The 20,543-nt window shown below is 36.7% G+C and overlaps 1 protein-coding gene across 1 annotated transcript; it reads left to right on the top strand.

The window, feature by feature from the left end:
- Positions 1-20,483, top strand: LOC106646529 (uncharacterized). The gene is made up of 31 exons (XM_089596856.1): positions 1-222; positions 1,551-1,653; positions 1,838-1,919; positions 2,011-2,196; positions 2,289-2,494; positions 2,587-2,726; positions 2,855-2,988; positions 3,341-3,554; positions 3,622-3,815; positions 3,884-4,080; positions 4,145-4,353; positions 4,447-4,657; positions 4,743-4,867; positions 4,950-5,453; positions 5,518-5,667; positions 13,793-13,895; positions 13,964-14,021; positions 14,086-14,271; positions 15,037-15,242; positions 15,484-15,620; positions 15,676-15,809; positions 15,884-16,094; positions 16,450-16,643; positions 16,719-16,918; positions 17,006-17,220; positions 17,299-17,515; positions 19,191-19,308; positions 19,385-19,661; positions 19,741-19,983; positions 20,045-20,194; positions 20,253-20,483. The coding sequence occupies exons 1-31, from the start codon at positions 1-3 to the stop codon at positions 20,481-20,483; spliced, it is 5,757 nt and encodes a 1,918-aa protein (XP_089452982.1).
- Positions 20,484-20,543: the final 60 nt, after the last annotated feature.

The raw sequence follows: 20,543 nt of genomic DNA, 5'->3' as shown, positions 1-20,543 counted from the left end.
ATGATAAGTACACAGGGGCTCTCGCTCGACCGGTCAGTGGTCGGACGATCTTTGCCGGTTCAAGAACTGACGTATAACTACTCCCTGGACGAATCGAGAAAATTTTCAAGTTTGAAAATGAGACTGTTTGGGCTAGCTCTCCTGCTAGTCCTTGGCGTTTGCAACTCCCTTGGGGCTAGTGTGCGTGCTCGCGAGGACAATGGACCCACCTGCGGCTACGAGGTATATTATACAATAATACGAGTATGAATGAATGAATGAAACGAGTATCGATGATTTGTGCGAATGAAAGAAAAAAAAAAGAAGAAGAAGAAGAAAACCAAGATAAGCATTCAATGGCAAAACGGCAGATTAATAAAGTGGCAAAATCTAATTGCCAGTCAAGCGATGTGATTATACGAGCGCTTACTTGTGAGCGTGTTGGTGCATAATATATGGATGAGCACGAGATTGGGATGACTGAGAATATATATATATTTGGCGCTGTAAAGCAAGGAATTTAAGTTTCATGCTTCTCTCTTCACGATATTTTATCTAAGACAAAGACAATGACTAATAGAAGCTTTTTTTTTTTTTTCTTTTTTTTTCAATTAACGTTAATACGATTTCCAGTTTAATTGTAGAAAAACATCATTACTATGTGTATATTTTCGTAGATAACATTATCGTTTCAACGTAATGATGTTATCAAAACATTAAATACAGATTTGATTTTTGTTTTGTTTCTATTATAACACATTGACGGAATTTCTAATGTAATTTCGTTATCACCACTTTATGAATAGACAAGTTTCCTTTCGTAACGTTGTTTTTGTTTTGGTAGAAAAAAAAAAAGTCACTTACCAAACGCAAGCAGATAACGTCTAAATTGATATTTTTTGTCTATTCAATGGCGTGCATTATAATCTGACTGTATTGACTGAGTGTTATGATTACACATATCGTATTTTTTTGATGAGGAATTTAAATACGTGACTCACTGGAGATAATACTTGCTTGAAATTTAAGATGAACGATTTTAAATATTATGATTTTTCCACGCACGCAAGTAACTCTCTTCGCTTGCACCAAATATATTTGTAAAATAATACGAGGTGGAAATAATTCAAATTCCTCTAAAGTGATGAAAGTTAAGAGTCTGTAGTAAAAGTTTTAAATATTGACAATCCCCTTGATTTACCCTCATATTTAAGTAATTTTTTTGTTTTTTTTTTAAGTTAATGAATATAGGATTTACATTGTGCAGAGGTACCAAACTACAAGCATAGACCATAGAAAAAGCTCATGTTTTCTTTTTAAAAAAATGTGGTAAATAGATCTTTTTTACCTCAGTCTTTCACCACTTGAGGAAAAATTCGAGTATTATTATTATTATTATTGATGATTCACGGCGTACATCAAGTATTTGTTTGGCTATCCGATAATCAATGATTAAAATCACACAAGTACAAAATGGTCAAACAAAAAAAAATGAGATCAATCTTTCGAGGTTGAATAATTTTGCACGCATTCGAGTAAAATTAATTCGACAAAATTGTTGAATGTCAAAGTCATGTCCGAAAAGCGACCCGAGCAAAGTCAACATCCACTTGGTGGCGCACACGCACGACGACGTCGGCTGGCTCAAGACGGTAGACCAGTATTATTACGGCGGTGAGTTGATTTTTCATTTTTCATTTTTTTTTTTTTTTTTTATTTGTCTTTACATTGCACGTCGTCTATACTCTCTACACCATCACGCGAGAATAAATTGCCACGCGGTGCCGGCCGACGATCCCTTCCGATGCTCTCCCTCACGCGCGATTTATGACATTATACGATTTCTGGTTTGCCGAAGGTCGCATGAACATTCAAGTGGCCGGCGTTCAGTACATCATAGACAGCGTCGTCGACGCGCTCGAAAAGGATCCAGCCAGAAAGTGAGTATATATACACAAACGATGCTTCTACCATCCATACCGGTTTTCTATGCCGATTTTAAGTACGGATGTATCGTGAAAAACGACATAGGTTCATCTACGTCGAAACTGCGTTTTTGTGGAAGTGGTGGATCCAGCAGAGCGAGAAGAGGAGGGACCAGATGCGGAGGTACATCGACGAGGGCAGGCTGGAGATCATCGGGGGCGGTTGGAGCATGAACGACGAGGCCGTCACCCATTACCACTCGATGATTGACCAGTACACCTGGGGCTTCAGGTTTCTGCGTTTATCCATTGCACCCCTTTACATTCTTTTACTTCTTTTTTTTTTTTTTCGTCGATCGACTGACTTGACCCTTTTGCCCGCAGGCGACTGAACGACACGTTCGGGAGCTGCGCTCGGCCGAAAATCGGCTGGCAGATCGATCCGTTCGGGCACTCGCGCGAGCAAGCTTCGATGTTCGCGCAATTGGGTTTCGACGGTATGTTTTTCGGGAGACTCGATTACCAAGACAAGGAGCAGCGTTTGCGAAACAAAAGCGCCGAGTTTATTTGGAAGGGAAGCGCCAGCTTGGGTATGTTTTTTTTTTTTTTTTTTTTTTTTTTTTTTTTTTTTTCCAACTAGTATATCTCGATGAAATTGTCGGGGTGAACAACGAATTTCCAGGAAAATCCTCGGAACTGTTTTCTTCCATGCTGTACAACAACTACGGGCCGCCTCCCGGTTTTTGCTTTGACATTTTGTGCCAGGACGCGGAGCCTATGATCGACGACGTCGACAGCGCCGACTACAACATTGGCAAGAGGGTGAGTGGAAGAAATCCATGTTTCTTTCATTGGAAATACACGTGAATTTGAATCTCGAGGGGAAAAATGTTTTGGTCGGTGATGGGAAAAAAAAAAACAAAAAAAAAAAAACAATTTTTGTCTTGCAGATCGAACAGTTTTTAAAGTTTGTCGACAAACAAACCAAGTATTATCGCACGAATGATATTATTCTGACGATGGGAGGTGATTTCACGTATACGTACGCTGACATGTACTTAAAAAATTTGGATAAGCTCATCAGGTACGAGAGAGCATTATTATGTTTTTTTTTTATAAATATAATGATTGATTTTTCAAAAATCTTCGCCCACCAAGAGATGCAACCGCGAGATTCAATGTTGTGCATGATAAAGTAATGATAGAATAAATATAACGTGTTGTATAAACAGTTGGAGAAATTCCTAAGATTCGTTAAATTACAAGCGTCCAAGTACCGGACGAACAACGTAATTCTCACAATGGGCGAGGATTTTAATTACTTAAATGCCGAAATGTGGTACACAAATTTGGATAAACTCATACGGTAAGTATGATTATGAGAAGTAATATTATAACGTTTGGATTTGAAAAAAAAAAAAAAAAAATCTCTTCAGGTACGTTAATGAGAGAAACGGCACGAATTACAACGCCTTTTATTCCACTCCTTCGTGTTACTTGAAGTCGTTGAACGAGCAGAATCTCAAGTGGCCGGCAAAGACGGACGATTTCTTCCCGTATTCGAGTGACCCCCACGCCTTCTGGACTGGATACTTCTCCTCCAGACCCACCCTCAAATTCTTCGAAAGATTGGGAAATAACTTCTTGCAGGTGATGTACCTTTTGAAATTAACCTTCGAATTCTCTTTTCACTTCAACCGCAATTGCATTGTCACAGATTGTGAAACAATTATCCGTCTTGACGAACGAGCCGGATACCAAAGAGCTGCAGCTATTCCGCGAGGCTATGGGCGTGATGCAGCACCACGACGCGATAACCGGCACCGAAAAACAACACGTGGCCGAGGACTATGCCAGACTGCTACACTACAGCTTCAAAAACGGAGAAAGCATTGCTTCCAAGGCCATAAAGTAAAAAAGCACCGTTTATTTAAAAATGAATTTTTTTTGTTTGAATACCCGTGACGCGCGACTTGCAGCAAGTGGGCCATGAAAAAACAACCGAAGCGAGAAGCCGAGTTCAACACCTGTTTGCTGCTCAACATCAGCTCCTGCGAGCACTCCTCCGAAAATAAGAAATTCGTCGTGACGGTTTACAACCCGACGAGCCAGCCACTCGCGACGTTCGTCCGCCTGCCGGTGCAGGGTGCATCCTACGCCGTCCGAGATCACACCGGTATGTGCATTGAATGATTTTGAGTATATACGTGATGAAATTGTCACGAAAAAAAATGCAACAGGAAAGGAGCTGGTGACGCAGGTCTTGCCGATTTCCGACCAGGTGAAGAACATCCCGGGCCGGTTCGGCCGAGCTGATAACGAACTGCTCTTTGAAGCTGCTGGTGTCGCGCCACTGGGATTCCAGTCTTTCTACGTGACCGAAGCCACTGGCGAGATGCAGAGCGACGAGCCCGTGGTTAACAATAAGGTACAAGTGGCGAATACAAATGTACGCTCACAAGCGTTTTTTCCTAAAACCTATACGTGGAATATCGACAAGCGAGTTGTACCTTTTGTTTTTTTTTTCTTTACCGCACACCAGACGTTCAGCATTACCATGACCCCGGAGGGCAGACTAGCCATTAGATCGGCGAGAACCGGCAAGGAAATCGTGCAGTCGTTCCATTACTACGAGGGCGCGGCGGGTAGCAATCAAGCGTTCGAAGACAGGTCCTCGGGGGCGTATATTTTCCGGCCCAAGGAAAATTTCGCCAAAAACTTCTCGACGGCCGGGACTTTCAATGTCGTTAAGGGTACGTATTTATATTCGACTTGTCGCTACTACTTGAGAAAAATGGACGGTAAATATCACAAAATCACTTTTTTTTTGTTGCAAAGGACCTTTGGTCGAGGAAGGCCGGTACGTGATAAACGATTGGGTGAGCCAAATAGTCAAAGTCTACAAAAACAAGCCGTACGTGGAATGCGACTGGATCGTCGGACCGATTCCCGTTAGGTATAGCGTCAAAAGCACCTGTACCTCATGTAAGGTGTGATACTGAGGCTGATTCTCGAATGGAAAATTTCAGGGACGCGATCGGCAAGGAGATCATCACGAGGTACTCGAGCGACCTGAAAAACAACGCCGAGTTCTTCACCGACAGCAACGGGCGCGAGATGCTGAGGCGCAGAGTCAACTACCGGCCGACTTGGGAGGTCCACCTGGAGGAGCCGATCTCCGGGAACTATTACCCCGTGACCAGTAAAATACTCATCGAGGACCAAAAGGAGAGGGAGCGCCTGGCCGTGCTTACCGATCGCGCTCAGGGCGGGACGAGCCTGAAGGAGGGTGAGATCGAGCTCATGCTGCACCGGAGACTACTCAAGGACGACGCCTTTGGGGTCGGCGAGGCGCTCAACGAATCGGCCTTCGGCGAGGGTCTCGTCACCAGGGGACAGCACTACATTCTCGACGGTAGTCTGGACAACGTCGACGAGGTGGTGCTGGCCGAGAAAGAACTGGCCGTCCAGCTGGCCTTGAGACCTTGGATCTTCGTTACACCCACGCTGGACTCGTTCGACGAGTACAACGAATACTACGAGATGAAGGTGAAACTTTTCGACAATATAGCGCGGGAAGGGAGAACAATGTTTGATCTCGGGGTTTTTCCAGGGCGATGGTTTGGTCGGTGAGTTACCGAGGAACGTTCAGATACTGACTCTCGAGCCCTGGAAGGATGGGGAGGTTCTTCTTCGTCTGGAGCACATTTTTGAAAAGGACGAGACTCGCGCGTACTCGACCCCGGCGCAAGTTGATCTGAAGGTAAAGTATTATTCAATGATGCCTTTGTAAGCTGAGTCGTGCCATTTTTTCCTAATTCTTTTTTTTGTTCATCAGAACATCTTTTCCGGTTTCACCGTGCAATCGGTTCAAGAGACTACGCTCGGGGCTAATCAATGGGCAAAAGATAAGAAACGGCTCGATTGGCAATTGGAAGTCGACGACGTCGTTGACAACGAAGTAACCGAAAATACTCTAGACGCTTCGTACGTTGTTACTCTCAAACCCATGGAAATCCGGACGTTCGTTGTCAAGCTCGCACCTGGTACTACATCTGCCTAGATGATGTGTATGATTTCTTTGTTGAGAAATTTTTTTTTAAATTATACATATTGTATAATAAATGTAAGGTCCATTATATCTGTTTACAGACTGTAATATGTGATTTAACAAATTTTCATCATACGATCATAACTTTAAAAGTCTACATCATTTATTTCTCAGCCCTAATTATCTTTCATGGGGATTTGTCATGAGCAGACTTTAACATTATTTCGAAGGGGCTTTATACTGGATCGAGTGTCGATTGATAGAGCTAAAAAAATTAATATGCACTGCACTAAAATGGTATTGCACGTAATTTTTCGGTTACTAGTGAGGGCTCAGTGCACCGGCTACCCATCAACTGCCAACTATACGTTTAACAAAATAAAGCTCCGGCCGCAGCAGGTCTCCTTTCTTTTTCTATCTCTATTTATTTCTATCATACAATATACGTGTTCTTATCAAGATGCGAAACTAAAGAAGGGATATTTATGCAAATTGATGTGGAAGTACGCATTGTGAAAAAAGTTATCAGTTTTATAAAGGAAAAAAAACTGAAAGTAAAATTATAACAACATATTATTTAATACTGGTATATGACATGATGGGGTAATATTTTATAATGTTACAGTTTAATTAAAAATAATTGAAGTTGAAATTTTGACGCTGTATAATCCTTCAAACTTTTTTTTTAATCAAATACTTTTTCATTTATTTTAGCAAAATTTGATTATTTTTATGTTATTACTTTGTGTACCAATTAAAAAAACAATGGTTCAAAAATATGAATTTTTAAAACTTTATATTAAAAATCTTATCTGATGAAAATTATGGACTTATTAAATAGTTACCATTATATATTTAATAACTTTTTTTTTTAGTAATTATTCAAAAAACAAAATAGGTCGAAGACAGAAGAGTTTTTTAAGATAAAACAAAATAGTAAGTAAATAAATAATTATTTAAATTATTTTAACTGAAAAAGAATTTTTTATAATAAAGAACATATAACTATATTAAATGATTATTGGTTTTTTTTTTATTATTTATTTATTTATTTTTTTTTTTTTTTATCAAGATAAAAGGTATTTTGTATCCTCGAAGTTTCAGTGGTTACGTGGAGGACATAACGGAAAATTGTATGGGGCAAAATAACGGATGAATTCTTCGAATTTTTCCTATTTTTTCGGGGAAGTGGGGTGCTGAAGCTGCTCCAGGAGATCTAAATATAGAGCAGGGGGTAGCGGGGGCCATTAATGACAGTGAGAAGGACATAGGGAGCCACGAAAATAATAATAGAAAATTTTATTAAAAAACTATATCGACGCCCCGGGCGAAGACTATTCCCTAATTGGCCCTGGACATAAACTATACCCTTTCGACGTCCCGGGCGAAGACTATGCACTTTTCTCAAACCCGGACGAAAACTATGCCCTTTTTTTGGTCCCGGACGAAGACTATACCCTTTTTTTCGAGTTCAGACGGAAACTAATTTAAAATATACCCCAATGTTAATTACTAACCCCTCTTGTGTTTTACTTTTCCGAAACAAAAAAAACCCTCCAGATTTGCTGATTTATGCTTTTGGTGGGTGGGTAACAGCTACTAGTACGCTGGAAGAAGCTCACGAATACGAAGCTTTTGAAAACGATTAAACATTTCAAGATTTCGCGATACTTGTGTCAAAACGTTTGTTATAAGTTTTATTTTCACATCGAGATTCACAGGCACGTGAATCTACAGACGTCTTTGTAAAAAAACAACACGTAATCATTATTCTTCGCAGGTCTAACGGATTCAGTATTTGGAGTTTTGGTAAGTGTTTTGAAAAAGGAGTTTTTGAGCTTTTTTTAAACGATTCCGTGAATTGTACATAAAAATAACTGTAATTAATTTAAACTTGCTAATTTATTCTTGTGTTAAAAAATACTTTGTAATCTAAATATTCATGTCTTGCAAACATTAATTAATAAAAAAAAGTTTACTTTTTTCTCAATTTTCTTACGAATATTATATTTGATTATATCACGAATTGTACAAATTTTATTAATTTTTTAACTTCAAGTTACAATAATTATATTAGTTACTTATTATAATCAACAAAAATGTAGAAAAGAAATTGAATTTGAAAATAAAACATGAAAGAGTCTTTCATATTTATTAATTGCAAATTACCATGCTTATAAAACGATTCTTGAGTTTGTATTATTATTTAAAATTATTTATGTAAATGTAAACAACAACCACTATATAAGTATATTTGACTATATATCTAATTACAAAAACAAATGTACGGTGAGCTTAAATGAATTGTACTTCATCTCGGCTCCAGAAAAAGTCAATATTTTCGTCCAGACTCGGAAAAAATGTAATAGTCTTCACACGGACTAGAAAAAACGGGTATAGTTTTCATCCGGACTCGAAAAAAGGGCATAGTTTTCGTCCGAGCGCGAGAAAAGGGCATAGTCTTCGTCCGAACTCCGGAAAAGGGCATAGTCTTCGTCCGGGACTCCAAAAGGGCATAGTTTTCGTCTGGAACAGACAAAAGGGCATAGTTTTCGTCCAGACTCCAGAAAAGGGCATAGTCTTCGTCCAGGCTTCGAAGCAGGGAATAGTCTTCGCCCGGGGCGTCGATATATACACATAAATATATTGGAGGGTTCCTTTACAAGGATGTTTTTAAATTTCATGAATCCTGGAGGCTCAAAAGCTTCCAAATTGATTTAAAAAAAAACATACATATTTTCACAGAGAATTTAACGCTCTAAAATAAAGTTTCCTTATGATTTTCCCTTAAGTCTATTGGTTTAATAATATTGGCAAGTACATTTATAGAATAAATATCCGTTGAATAAAATAGTTTTTACAGGCTTTTCAAATTCATATTTAAATAATAATAATTAAATCTACTTTATAATTATGATTATTTTTTAAGCAGGAAAGCATGCACAACAAAAGTCTGATATTTATATAATAAACCCTTCATCGACATCTCTGTAAATATTAGTGTCAAAAAAATTTAAATAAACTTATTTGTTAGTATTAACACAAATATTTAATAATCAAAAGGAATTTTATTCTTCATAATCAGAAGTATTATTAATTCCATGTATACGGTCGATTTTGTGCTGTATACTGTCAAAATGATAGTAATGTGCTCTGCACTCATTTTACAATATTGCGTTTAAATACGGAACCATATATAATTTTTTGTACTAACTATGATGTACAGAAATCATTTCTAAGAATTTATTACGTAATGACGTATGAATATTTGATATCATTGCAAAAAAAAAAAAAAAACAAATTAACACCTCGATTACATGATGTAGTCGGATGTATAAGAATGACATTTTTATCATGACCTCTAAACATGCTAATGATAAAAATGCCGAACACGCGATACGACTTCCAGAAGAAGCACAATGGCTTCGCATAAAGTGACTTGATAAAAAAACTTTATCCTCCTTTCGGGCGGAAAGTGAGGGCCGAAAGTCCTTCAGTGCCTGTTTTACGGGCGGAAAGTGGAACCTCCCGCCCTAGGGCGGAAAGTACATTCCCGCCCGCAAATAAGAAAAATTAGTAAATTATAAGACCTGATTATTTTATGAAATTCTATTATAAGTATATTTTGTATATAATTTCTTAAGAAAAAATATAATATTACAATAAGGGAGTATTATATCTAAGGCTTTAGTATTATATCTCTGATTGCCATTTTTTGATACTCATACTCTCATTCCACCAAGTTTATTTTTTTTCGGGAGATTAGATTAATTTAATTTATTTATTTTTGTTCGGGAAATGGTTGTAAATTTTTTTTAATCGAACGATCAGTTGATTTTTTGGACGAGGGGGTGGCTTCGCCCCCCCTCCCCCCACTGGGGGCTCCGCCCCCTGGACCCCCGACGGGGGCTTTGCACCCTGGTCCCCCACCAGGGGCTGCCACCCCTGGACCCCGCACAACCTTTGATGCGAACTTTCGTTTATTAACAATTAACTCTTACTTATTTAAAAAAAATTCTTTACCTTACTGACTACTTTTTTAGACTTATTATTTTATAAAAATGAAATCATACTCAATTTTAAACAAGTGATGCAAAATACGAGTTACCGTTCTTCTTCATGACATCTCAATCAATAAACGTAGTTTTATATATACAACACAATTTATAAATAGGGAAGTTCACTATAATATCTACACTACAGTCAAGATATTCTAGCATACCAGCTTTAAGTTTTTGTTCGTACTCAACTATTCCAGTCAATACACTATTCGAAACACCTCCGTTATTTTTTAACAGAGGTTGCAATATCTTAGAATTCATTTAATTTTAAGGTGTTGATATTTATTATATTTTTAAACAAGAAATTAACTGTGTTAAAATATTATAAGTGTATAAATTGTTCATTACAGATTATTAATTTTATATATGTTCTATATAATTTATAAATGCATAAAATTGTAAAAATTCTCATCATTTATCTAGAAAAATAAGCTTTGTGTACATTAGATAGACGTTGAATAAATATTTTTCATTTTTAATCCTTTAGTTAAATTTCTATTGAAGTGATCATTAACCAGACAAAATACGTTCTCACTTTGTACCCTTAAGGAGAAAAATAGGATACGCGACTCGGGCGGAGGCCTTCCCGGCCTTAAGCGCACTTTCCGCCCTTGGAGTACTTTCAGCTCTCGGGAGGAAAGTACTCGATGGGTGGAAAGTGCGCCCGCGGGCGGGAAGAAGCACTTTTCGCCCTAGTGGCGTAATATACTATTAAAGATTATAAGCCTGAAAATATCGAGATTTTTAAATACCTTAAAGATCAAGTGGTAAAAAAATAAATTTTTTAACAGAAAATTGCTATTGTTTGCAGGGTCGTAAAATAATTAGACACGCATTTGATATTTCCAGGTTCGACGAATATTGAAACGCACTTTCGACCATATGGATTTCTAAGACGAATCAACGAGATCGTTTACTCTCTTACATCCTCGCGTGCCGAACGTATCAAGCTTGGGGCGCGCTCATTCGATCAAATACGAAGTTGGACGTTGTGTTGTCAAGCAACTGACACGGCAGCATACAAGCGCGGTCGATTGGGTAAAGAAAATTTGTAGGATAAATTACACAAAATAACAAGATTAATTGCTATCATTAATTTTCGGCAAAAAAGGTCTTCTGCGTGTTGCTACGAAATAACTGGCATGAAAATATGGCCAGCAGTAGAGTTCCAGTCAAGCCAGCAAGTCTCGGGGATGTCGTTAATCTCATAGACATTAATCAAATCATTAAAAACATCAGTTTTCTGTAAACACTCACAATGTCAACTAATAATAACAGCCTGTAAATAAAAATAAATTTAAGATGTTTCATTACAGTTCAATTATTTATGTTTGCCTCTTAAATCAAAATTCGTACATAGACAAACAGTACACTTCTCGTAGCAAGTATAAAAAACTGGCTTAAGAACGATCATATGTTGTGAATAATATTATCATACATTTTTAGAACCTTTTTATTCTAATAGATGCTGATTTAAAAAGACTTGTACATAAACAAAAAAGTATTACATCAATATCTAAAAATTGAAATTTTATCCAAGGTCAACGATAAAATTGTTATGAAAATACTTGAGTGATTTATTTATCAATCTACGTTCTCAATTTTATTTTTAGGAACAACTGTACCATGGCTGTAGTCATGCTTGCAATTTGAAAATAACTCAAGTTTCCTAACAAACTATTTGTTTTTTCATCGTACTTAAAAAGGGATGCATAAATCACCTATCTGTTGAAATTCAAGAGTCTTCAATGACAGTTTAGGTGCGCAGATAAACACAAAAAAAAATGAAAAATTTTACATACATGTACATATGAGACGAAATGAATTAAATGTAATTTGAAAGAATAAAAAAAACGGCAGTAAATTGGTTTTCAATACAATTGTAAAAGAATAAAAACAATATGATGCACTAGCAAGCCACCAACATTTTACTTACCTTACTTACCTGAAGTAGTATTGGTCGGTGAGCTACTAAACGTTTTTCAACTTTTAGAAAACTATTCAAACCGAGCAGTACAACATGTGAGTGACCCCAGACTGACGTCATAGACGAGCTCGTGCACATATCTCTAACAGAAGCTACAAAATTCTCCTATATATACTAACCAGAGGATTTTTTCGCCACTTGCGGGAGCGAATCGGAGTCACCAAAGGAGCTGCGATACCGGGCAAGGACTCATCGAAAGGGTTTCAAAATAAATGCATACTCATGAATATAGTCTTTTCTAGCTTCTTATGATTTTTTCTTTTCAATTTGATCATGCAGTATCCTTTAATTACGAAGATAATTATAAATTGTACCGAAAACAGAACACCTAGTGCCACCACGCGTTCAGGGATGCAGTTATCATCATGGCATTATAGTTCATCCGTTGTCGATAACCAAGTCATAATGATAATACTATAATATAAGTAGTATTACGTGTGATAACGTATAGGTGACTATTAGACGCTAACAGAACACTGTATTGCATAAAATTTCTTCCATGATTAAACTAGTTATGTCGAACGCGCTTTGCCTAATCGTGACTAATTTACACTCACTTTTTCGTCATTTTCTTAGCATACTATATTTTAAAAAGGGCATACCATTTTGTACATTATACATTTTGTTAATATTTAGACTTAATGCAATATCGTTAAACGAATAAGCGGTAGTTCAAAAATAATTTTTTTTTAAATCCAAGCGACGTAATATAATTAAAGCAAGATGTATTAAAAAACTTAGTGAAATTTTATATTGTCTCCATTTGAACCAAATTAAGTCTTTGGCGTGAATATATTTTTTTAGAGTATAAAAATATCAAGTAGGTTTAATTATGTTTGTATTATTTCTTATTTTATTTTCATGATCATCTATTTTAATTTAAATTACTCCTGCAATTCAATGCGCAAGTGATTCATAAAAAATTTCACTAAACCATATAATCAACTTGTTTTAACTAGTTATACAAAGTTTTCTCCAAGAAACTATTGCAATGTCGATGAAAGAAATCTTTTACATCGCCTATTTTTTTTAGCAGCATAGATGCGGTTCTAAAATATTGTATGAATTTTAATTACTGAGAAAACATCATGTAAATGATTCTAGAAATACTTTTAAACTATTTGCATTTCGTAACACGTTGAAAATATTAAAATCTTTTTGCAACAAATAAATATTAAAAATATAAAGTGCAGTTAGTATACATATTTATGAAAGTTTTCAGTAACATTTTCAAATAATATTTAAATCACAACTGCTTCTAGATAAATTAATCGTGTAACATATGAACGTTTACTCGTCAAACAGTAATTTAAAAAATACAACTACTAATATTGACTACGTAACGTCGCCTATTGTAAGATATTTTTATTTTAATTAGGCAGTATTTTACAGTGTAGCGTTGTAAGATCGTGTCGTACACCGTCGGAAGTTTTAATGTCGGAAACATGTACAACAATCAGTTGTGCAACACGACCATCGCAACTCGAAATACATGACAGTCTTTCCGACGCTATAGTACACGTGCAATGATTTCGATGTTATATTTTTACATTTATTTCTTGTAAGGCCCTTTTTTTGTTTTTAAAATGAATTTTTTTAGGCCATCGTCAAGTACCATTTTAGTATCGCTAAGTCTTGCTATTTTTTTTTCTCTCACGCTGTGTTTGTACCTGATGCTATCTGGACATGATAATCTAACACCGATATGTGGATACAATGTAAGTTTAAACGTTTACTTTTATTGCTCATCAAAATCAATAGATTTGAAAAAAAAATTATTTTTTCGAAGACGTGCCCGACAATTGAGCCGAAAAAGCTCAACATCCATTTAATAGCCAACACACACAACGAATTCGGATGGATGAAAACTTTCGACCAGTACTACCTCGACGGTATGCTTGTCATGACATTTATGTAAAAGATTTAAAAAGTTCAGTTAAAGATAACATGTGATTGTTAGTGGCCGTTCATGTGATTCCTAGCGTGATTGAATCACTCCAAAGAGACTCGAATCGAAGGTCAGTCCTTTGTAAAAGTTGATAATGATACAAATAGATAAAATAAACATGTAACTATTGCTAGGTTTGTAATTTCCGAGACGTGCTACTTGTGGAAATGGTGGAGACACCAGGGCGAGAAAAAAAAGCAAGTTGTGCGAAAATTGATAAACGAAGGCAGATTAGAAATCGTCGGAGGCGGGTGGAGTATGAGTGACGAGGCTACGACGAATTATCAAGCTGTCATTGATCAGTACACCTGGAGTTACAAGTTTGTTGTTTTACCATTTAAGGTGATGGCTCCTTACCACTGCGTAGCACACAATTTGCATAAATTTATAAAATTGCCGTATTTAATACAATAATAAAGAGATAGTTTTATATGGAAAACGGGTACTTGGTGAGGGAGAAAAAAAAATGTAATAAAAAAATTTACTATATCGCATTTGAGTTGTAATCCCTAATTTTAGTATTACACTTACAAAATACAGGTATGTTTTTGGTTTGTTATTTAATTTTTTAAAGCTTGTTTTACTCTTTGAACGATTTTACGTATAGGTTTTACATAGAAAATTTTCTAAAATATTCTATGTGTTTTAAGTTGGATGCGATAGTTTACAAGAAAATCATACATCGCTTGTCGCGATTTCAAGAACCCTTGCAGCAAACAATTGCATGTGTGTCGTTACACAATAAATATTTTTGAAAAGATTATATGGTGACATTATATTAAGTCGTCCAATGAATACAGCAAGATCTCAAAAATTAAAATTGAATAAAAAATCATAAAGGTTCCTATCACTTTTAAGTGCAATTGTAAAATTTAGAATCATACCGAATTGAAAGTAGTAAATTTTATAAAAGAATTATTTTCCATCTTATATGGTACCCCTTTCTCGTACTACTCTATTTATTATTGTAATTCAACATACAGCTACATTAATAATTTAAAACTTTGTACCGTATAGTGGTAGGGCTCCACGTAAATGTTGCGCGCAACGATTTGACGGCAAATTTCATGAAGTAATTTATTCAGGCGGTTGAATGATGAATTCGGCAGTTGCGCGCGGCCAAGGGTTGGCTGGCAAATAGACATTTTCGGACACTCCCGCGAGCACGCTTCTATGCTAGCTCAAATGGGTCTTGATGGATTATTCCTTGGCACGGTTGATGATCAGTACAAGTGGAAACGTTTGACGAACAAAATCGGCGAATTCATTTGGGAAGGCAGCTCGAGCTTAGGTCCTCATTTTACCTACTTTTTCTCGTTGCATGAAATAGTAGTTTTCCTACGAGTTTGAAAAGTCTCTGTTTGCGAACCGAGAGGTTTGCGGCCCGAGCCGAAGGCGAGGTCCGTAACGAGGTTCGTAAAGGAGAATTTTCGAACGAGTTCCGAAAAACTGCTTTTTTGCCCGAGGAAGTACCAGCCTCCCAAAACCACCCGAGGGCGGAAAAATAAATTAAACACGTTAATGTTATTTAGGTGAACGTGCTAACCTCTTCACGTCCATGCTTTTTCGCTATTGGCAAGTTCCGGGTTTTTGCTTCGACGATAAATGCAGCGATCGGGTACCGATCATCGATGACCCCAATGACGTTAATTACAATGTCAATTACAGGGTACGTAATTGAAAATGCTCTCTTTTGAACAAGCAATAACTTTTTTGCGCAACAGGCTAGGCTTCTGATGAATTATGCGAGGTTAGAAGCATCGCATTACAGGACAAATAATATTCTTGTTACGATGGGTAACGACGGCCATTACAAGAAAGCGGAACTATGGTTTTATAACTTGGACAAACTTATCAAGTTAGGGTCGCTAGCTCGATTGCCACTGTGGTAATTGCTGTGTTAATTAACGTTTGCACTTTCACAATTTTCAGATACATACATGCCAAATACAACGATGTGAATATCTTTTACTCCACGCCCTCGTGTTATTTGAAGTCGTTGAACGATTTGAACGCCACCTGGCCAATCTACACCAATGATTTCTTTCCGTACGCTTATGATCAGCACACGTTCGGTACTGGTTTTTACACGTCAAGGCCATCATTGAAATTTTTTATTAAACTTGGGAACAGCTTTTTACAGGTACTTGAAGGTTTATATTAGTTTATGTTTTTGAATATGTATTTTTACAATTATTTGTATAACTCCCTGGTAAAATATGATAAGTATGTTACATTAGCACTTTTTTAAAAACATAAAAACCTTTATCTACGGTGAGCTGAAATGATGTATTTAGGAGTTATTAGAATTCCAAGTTACTTATCATATCAAAAGAAAAAATGAACATCTATACAAGAAATATAATCCTTATTTCAACTTAGAAGCACCTTAAAATAAGAAAAAAGTCAAGGGTGTATAGGGCGACTTAAAATTCATAATTTCATTTAATCTTAAATCTTACGAGTAAACTACATAATTAATTAATTGTTTATTTCAGGTTGTTAAACAATTATTAGTACTGGCCCACGAATCAGATAGTACAGAACTGCAAATGTACAGAGAAGCTGTGGGTGTATTGCAGAACCACAATGTCATAACCGGAATCGAGAAATTTGATGTTGCCTCAGATTTTTCAAAAATTCTACATAACAATCTAATTAAAGGAGAAAATCTCGCTTCCGTGGCAATAAAGTAAACATATTAATTAATAAACAATCACATAAGCAATTATCATTGCATCTAAACTCGTCTTTACTCTTGTATTAGTAAATGGGCGTCGAGCAATGAGATTACACCTGATGCGAGTGCATTTCTTTCCTGTTTTTTGCTGAACATCAGTTCCTGCGACCATTCCACCGAAAACAAAAAATTCATTATTACTGTATTCAACCCCACTAGCCAGCTTCTGACCACTTTTGTACGTGTACCTGTTCAAAGATATGTTTATGGTGTTAAAGATTTTACAGGTGCCTATACATGTTTGATCATTTAAAAAAATAACATCGACACATAATGTTTTTATTGGAAAATCCATTTAAATATTATTAATGTAGGTAATGAAGTCGTAACTCAAATGGTACCAATACCAGAACCAATTCTTAAAGTTCCTGGCCGCTACAGCACAGCTTCTATGGAGCTGATTTTCCGTGCAATTAACATATCAGCTTTGGGTTACCAGTCTTTTTACGTGTACCGAAAGAACGATGAATTCGTCGATTTCTTAAAAAATCGTCACACAAAAAGCATTGAACAAGCGATAAGTGGAGAAGTATATTTTTTACTAAAAAGATACATACTACAAGTGATATCTGTTCAGAAATCGTTTTCATGGCTATTTGTGTTTTAGTCGTACAACATAAGTATTTACGCAAACGGCCAAACATCGATTCATTTGGTAAGAGAAAAGAAAGCTTTGATGATCAACCAATCTTTCTATTATTACGAGGGTGCAGAAGGTAACAACATAGAGGTGGCCAATCGGTCTGCTGGTGTCTTTGTATTTAGACCCAAGCTAAACTATTCGAAAACTATAAATACAACAGAATGGGTGCAAGTCTACAAAGGTATGTTTAACCCTTTATTTATGCACGTATGTGGTGATAAACATCATTGATGTTAATTTAACGGGGATGTCTACATGTGAGGGTTTTATATTTTTGTTGGAGCAGAAAGTGTAACATTCTTAAGTTATTGGAAGTGAATGATAATTTTTACCATCAAATGAACTCGTTTAAGTAATTTACCAGGAGACGTAAAATCGTATGAGGGTATAGGCTCCGTGCACAAAGACACCAGCGCCAACTTGTGGCTGGATGGTAAGTCCGCGTGGTTACGAGAATACACGGAGAAGCATGGTTACCTAAAGTCAATAATTTTTTTCAACAATACCAAGATCCTTTCTACCTTTCTAGTAGCCCGGTTATCGCAATTAGAATCCTCAACTCCTTAACTTTACAATGATATTTTTTTCAGCATGAGATTTTGCTTTAATAAGTTGTAAAAAGAGACATATGTTCCTTTGTTACTCGTACATGTGAGCTACATTGCATGGGTCAGTACAGCGTGTGAGAGAGATAGAGAACTAAGAGAACTCTTACTGGTACTAACGCACGCAATGTAGCTCACATGTACGAGCAACAAAGGAACATATGTGTCTCTTTAACAACTTACTAAAGCAAAATCTCATGCTGAAAAAAATATCATCGTAAAGTTAAGGAGTTAGGGATTCTAATTGCGATAATTGGGCTACTAGAATGGATCTTGATATTATTGACTTAAGGCAACAATGCTTCTCCGTGTATTCTCGTAACCACGTGGACTCACCATCCAGCTCAAGTTGGCGCGGGGGGTTTTTGTGTGTAGAGACTTAAACCCTCTTAAAATATACGTCGTGGGTGACTCAGTTTAGAGCTCAACAAGGACTGAAGACTGAAGTCGTCAGTAAGCGGTTACACCGCTCGACTATTATAAGGGATGGGGATAGCCCTTACATGTGCTCGGAGCCTATAGATTTGTTCAAGCCCCTTTTAGTTCGGTTCGGTTCTCTTGACAAAATATACCTATATACATATAGGGAACCAAACAGAACTGGTTCTGTATATATAGGTATATTTTTTTAAGAGAACCGAACCGAACCAAAAGGGACTAAAATGAACCTTATATCACGAAGCATAGTGCGACCGAGCCTTAGTAAAAATGGTGTCGTTCACGCGTAACAGTATATATATACTTATACACACAACTTCAACTTGTGTGCCTCTACATATTCTATATATATAGGTGACTCGTATGTACAACTTGTACAAGTATGCCGTTACACAGTGAACGACGCCATTTTCTCTAAGGCAAGGTCGCGCCATCTAACGAATGAGATTTATATGTAATATGTGATGTACTCTCATACGCACCATGTTAGAAGGTTAAAAAATGCCCTAAATTTTACATTAACCGTTTGTTCATATGAAATTTGCGACATTCTTAACCTCGCTCACAAGGTGCGTAATATTCTATAACATTTCATTCATCTCCAATTTAAATATTATTTTTTCCATGATCCATTTTTTCATATTAACAATTGTCCATATCTCACATAATGCAATTTCCTGACAGTAAAACTATTCATAATTTTTAAAGTCTTTGATTGTTTAACGATTTATAACGACCATTTTGAGCTTAACCCATGTAAGTGCTTTGATTTGAACCTTTATAAACTGTAATACATTTGAATTCGTGTTTTAGGGCCTTTGGTTGAAGAAATTCATCACGTCATCAACAACTGGGTCAGCCAGATAATCAGAATTTACAGCGGTTCCGATCACATAGAGTTCGATTGGCTCGTAGGACCCGTTCCCGTGGAGTAATTGCAAAAATCACAATATTGTCCCAGAATTCCAATCAATTGACAAATCGTCTCATTGAATTAATGATTGTAGGGATGGCATCGGGAAAGAAATAATCACTAGATTTTCCAGTAACTTGAAAAACAATGGGGATTTCTACACCGACGGTAATGGCCGTGAAATGTTGAAACGTACGTTAAACAGCCGTCCGAACTGGAAAGTGAGGCTCGTGGAGCAAATCGCTGGTAACTACTATCCCGTGACCTCTAAAATTTCCATCGAAGATAAAAAAGAGATGTTGCGTATGAGCGTCTTACCCGACAGACCTCAGGGTGGCTCGAGTCTCAGGGACGGAGAAATCGAACTGATGGTCGTACAAAATTTACTCAAAATATATCTCGACTAGATCATTAAAAAATAATTGAATTATAACGTTTGATCGAGTACAGATTCATAGGCGGTTGTTGTACACGGACATATGGAGCGGAGGTGAAGCACTGAATGAAATAGCTTACAATACAGGGCTTGTCGTCAAGGGCAAACATTGTCTCGTAACTGGTAGCTTGATGGACCGAGACGATTTGATAATGCAAGAAAAGGAGCTTGCCAATAAACTTGCTGTTAGTCCTTGGCTATTTTTTACTCCATTATATACATCCTTTCAGGATTGGAGTAAACAGTACAAAATGAAGGTTTGTTCATTATTTTCGTTTGTAAAAATGTTTGTTTTTTACAACACTGTGGGTCTTTTAGAACGATGGGCTGGTCAAAGCTTTGCCAAGAAATGTCAGAATTCTTACACTCGAACCTTGGGCAGAAGGAAAAGTTTTACTTCGATTGGAGCACTTTTTCGAGACTGGCGAAACGCACGCGTACTCTGCAGCTGCAAAATTTGATCTCAAAGTAAGAACTGTCTTGAAGTTTACGATCGTTTTTTCTTTTCTTTCCTTTTCTTTTTCAGGAGATGTTTGCTGGTTTTACTGTGGACTCGTATGAGGAAATGACACTCGATGCAAATAAAAATCTGAAAGACGTGGAGCGGCTCAAATGGAAATCGGAACTTGACGAGGTTTCCCACGTTGATAGCTCTAAAACCGATCGTATAGAACTGTCCAATAGGTCTCTGATCGTAAGACTTAATCCTATGCAAATTAGAACGTTTATCTTAAAACTTTCCCCTAAATTTTATTAATGTGTATCGTCGTTTTAAGGATGTATAATTACTATCGATGTTTAAAACTATGTATGTGCA

The sequence above is a fragment of the Copidosoma floridanum genome, unplaced genomic scaffold (assembly GCF_036245765.1).
Source record: "Copidosoma floridanum isolate Cflo_tuat_1 unplaced genomic scaffold, Cflo_Japanese_pri ptg000030l, whole genome shotgun sequence".
Taxonomy (NCBI): Eukaryota; Metazoa; Arthropoda; class Insecta; order Hymenoptera; family Encyrtidae; genus Copidosoma; species Copidosoma floridanum.
Note: the sequence above shows the minus strand (reverse complement) of the source record. Positions and strands in the feature narration are given on the sequence as shown.

What these genes read in the sequence shown, in the direction of transcription:
- LOC106646529 (XM_089596856.1), top strand. Translation starts at nt 1, where the DNA reads ATGATAAGTACACAGGGGCTCTCGCTCGACCGGTCAGTGGTCGGACGA. An exon ending in CGACCAGTACTACCTCGACG is followed by an intron (nt 13,896 to 13,963) that starts GTATGCTTGTCA and finishes TGTGATTGTTAG; the next exon opens with TGGCCGTTCATGTGATTCCT. An exon ending in TTGGGAACAGCTTTTTACAG is followed by an intron (nt 16,095 to 16,449) that starts GTACTTGAAGGT and finishes TGTTTATTTCAG; the next exon opens with GTTGTTAAACAATTATTAGT.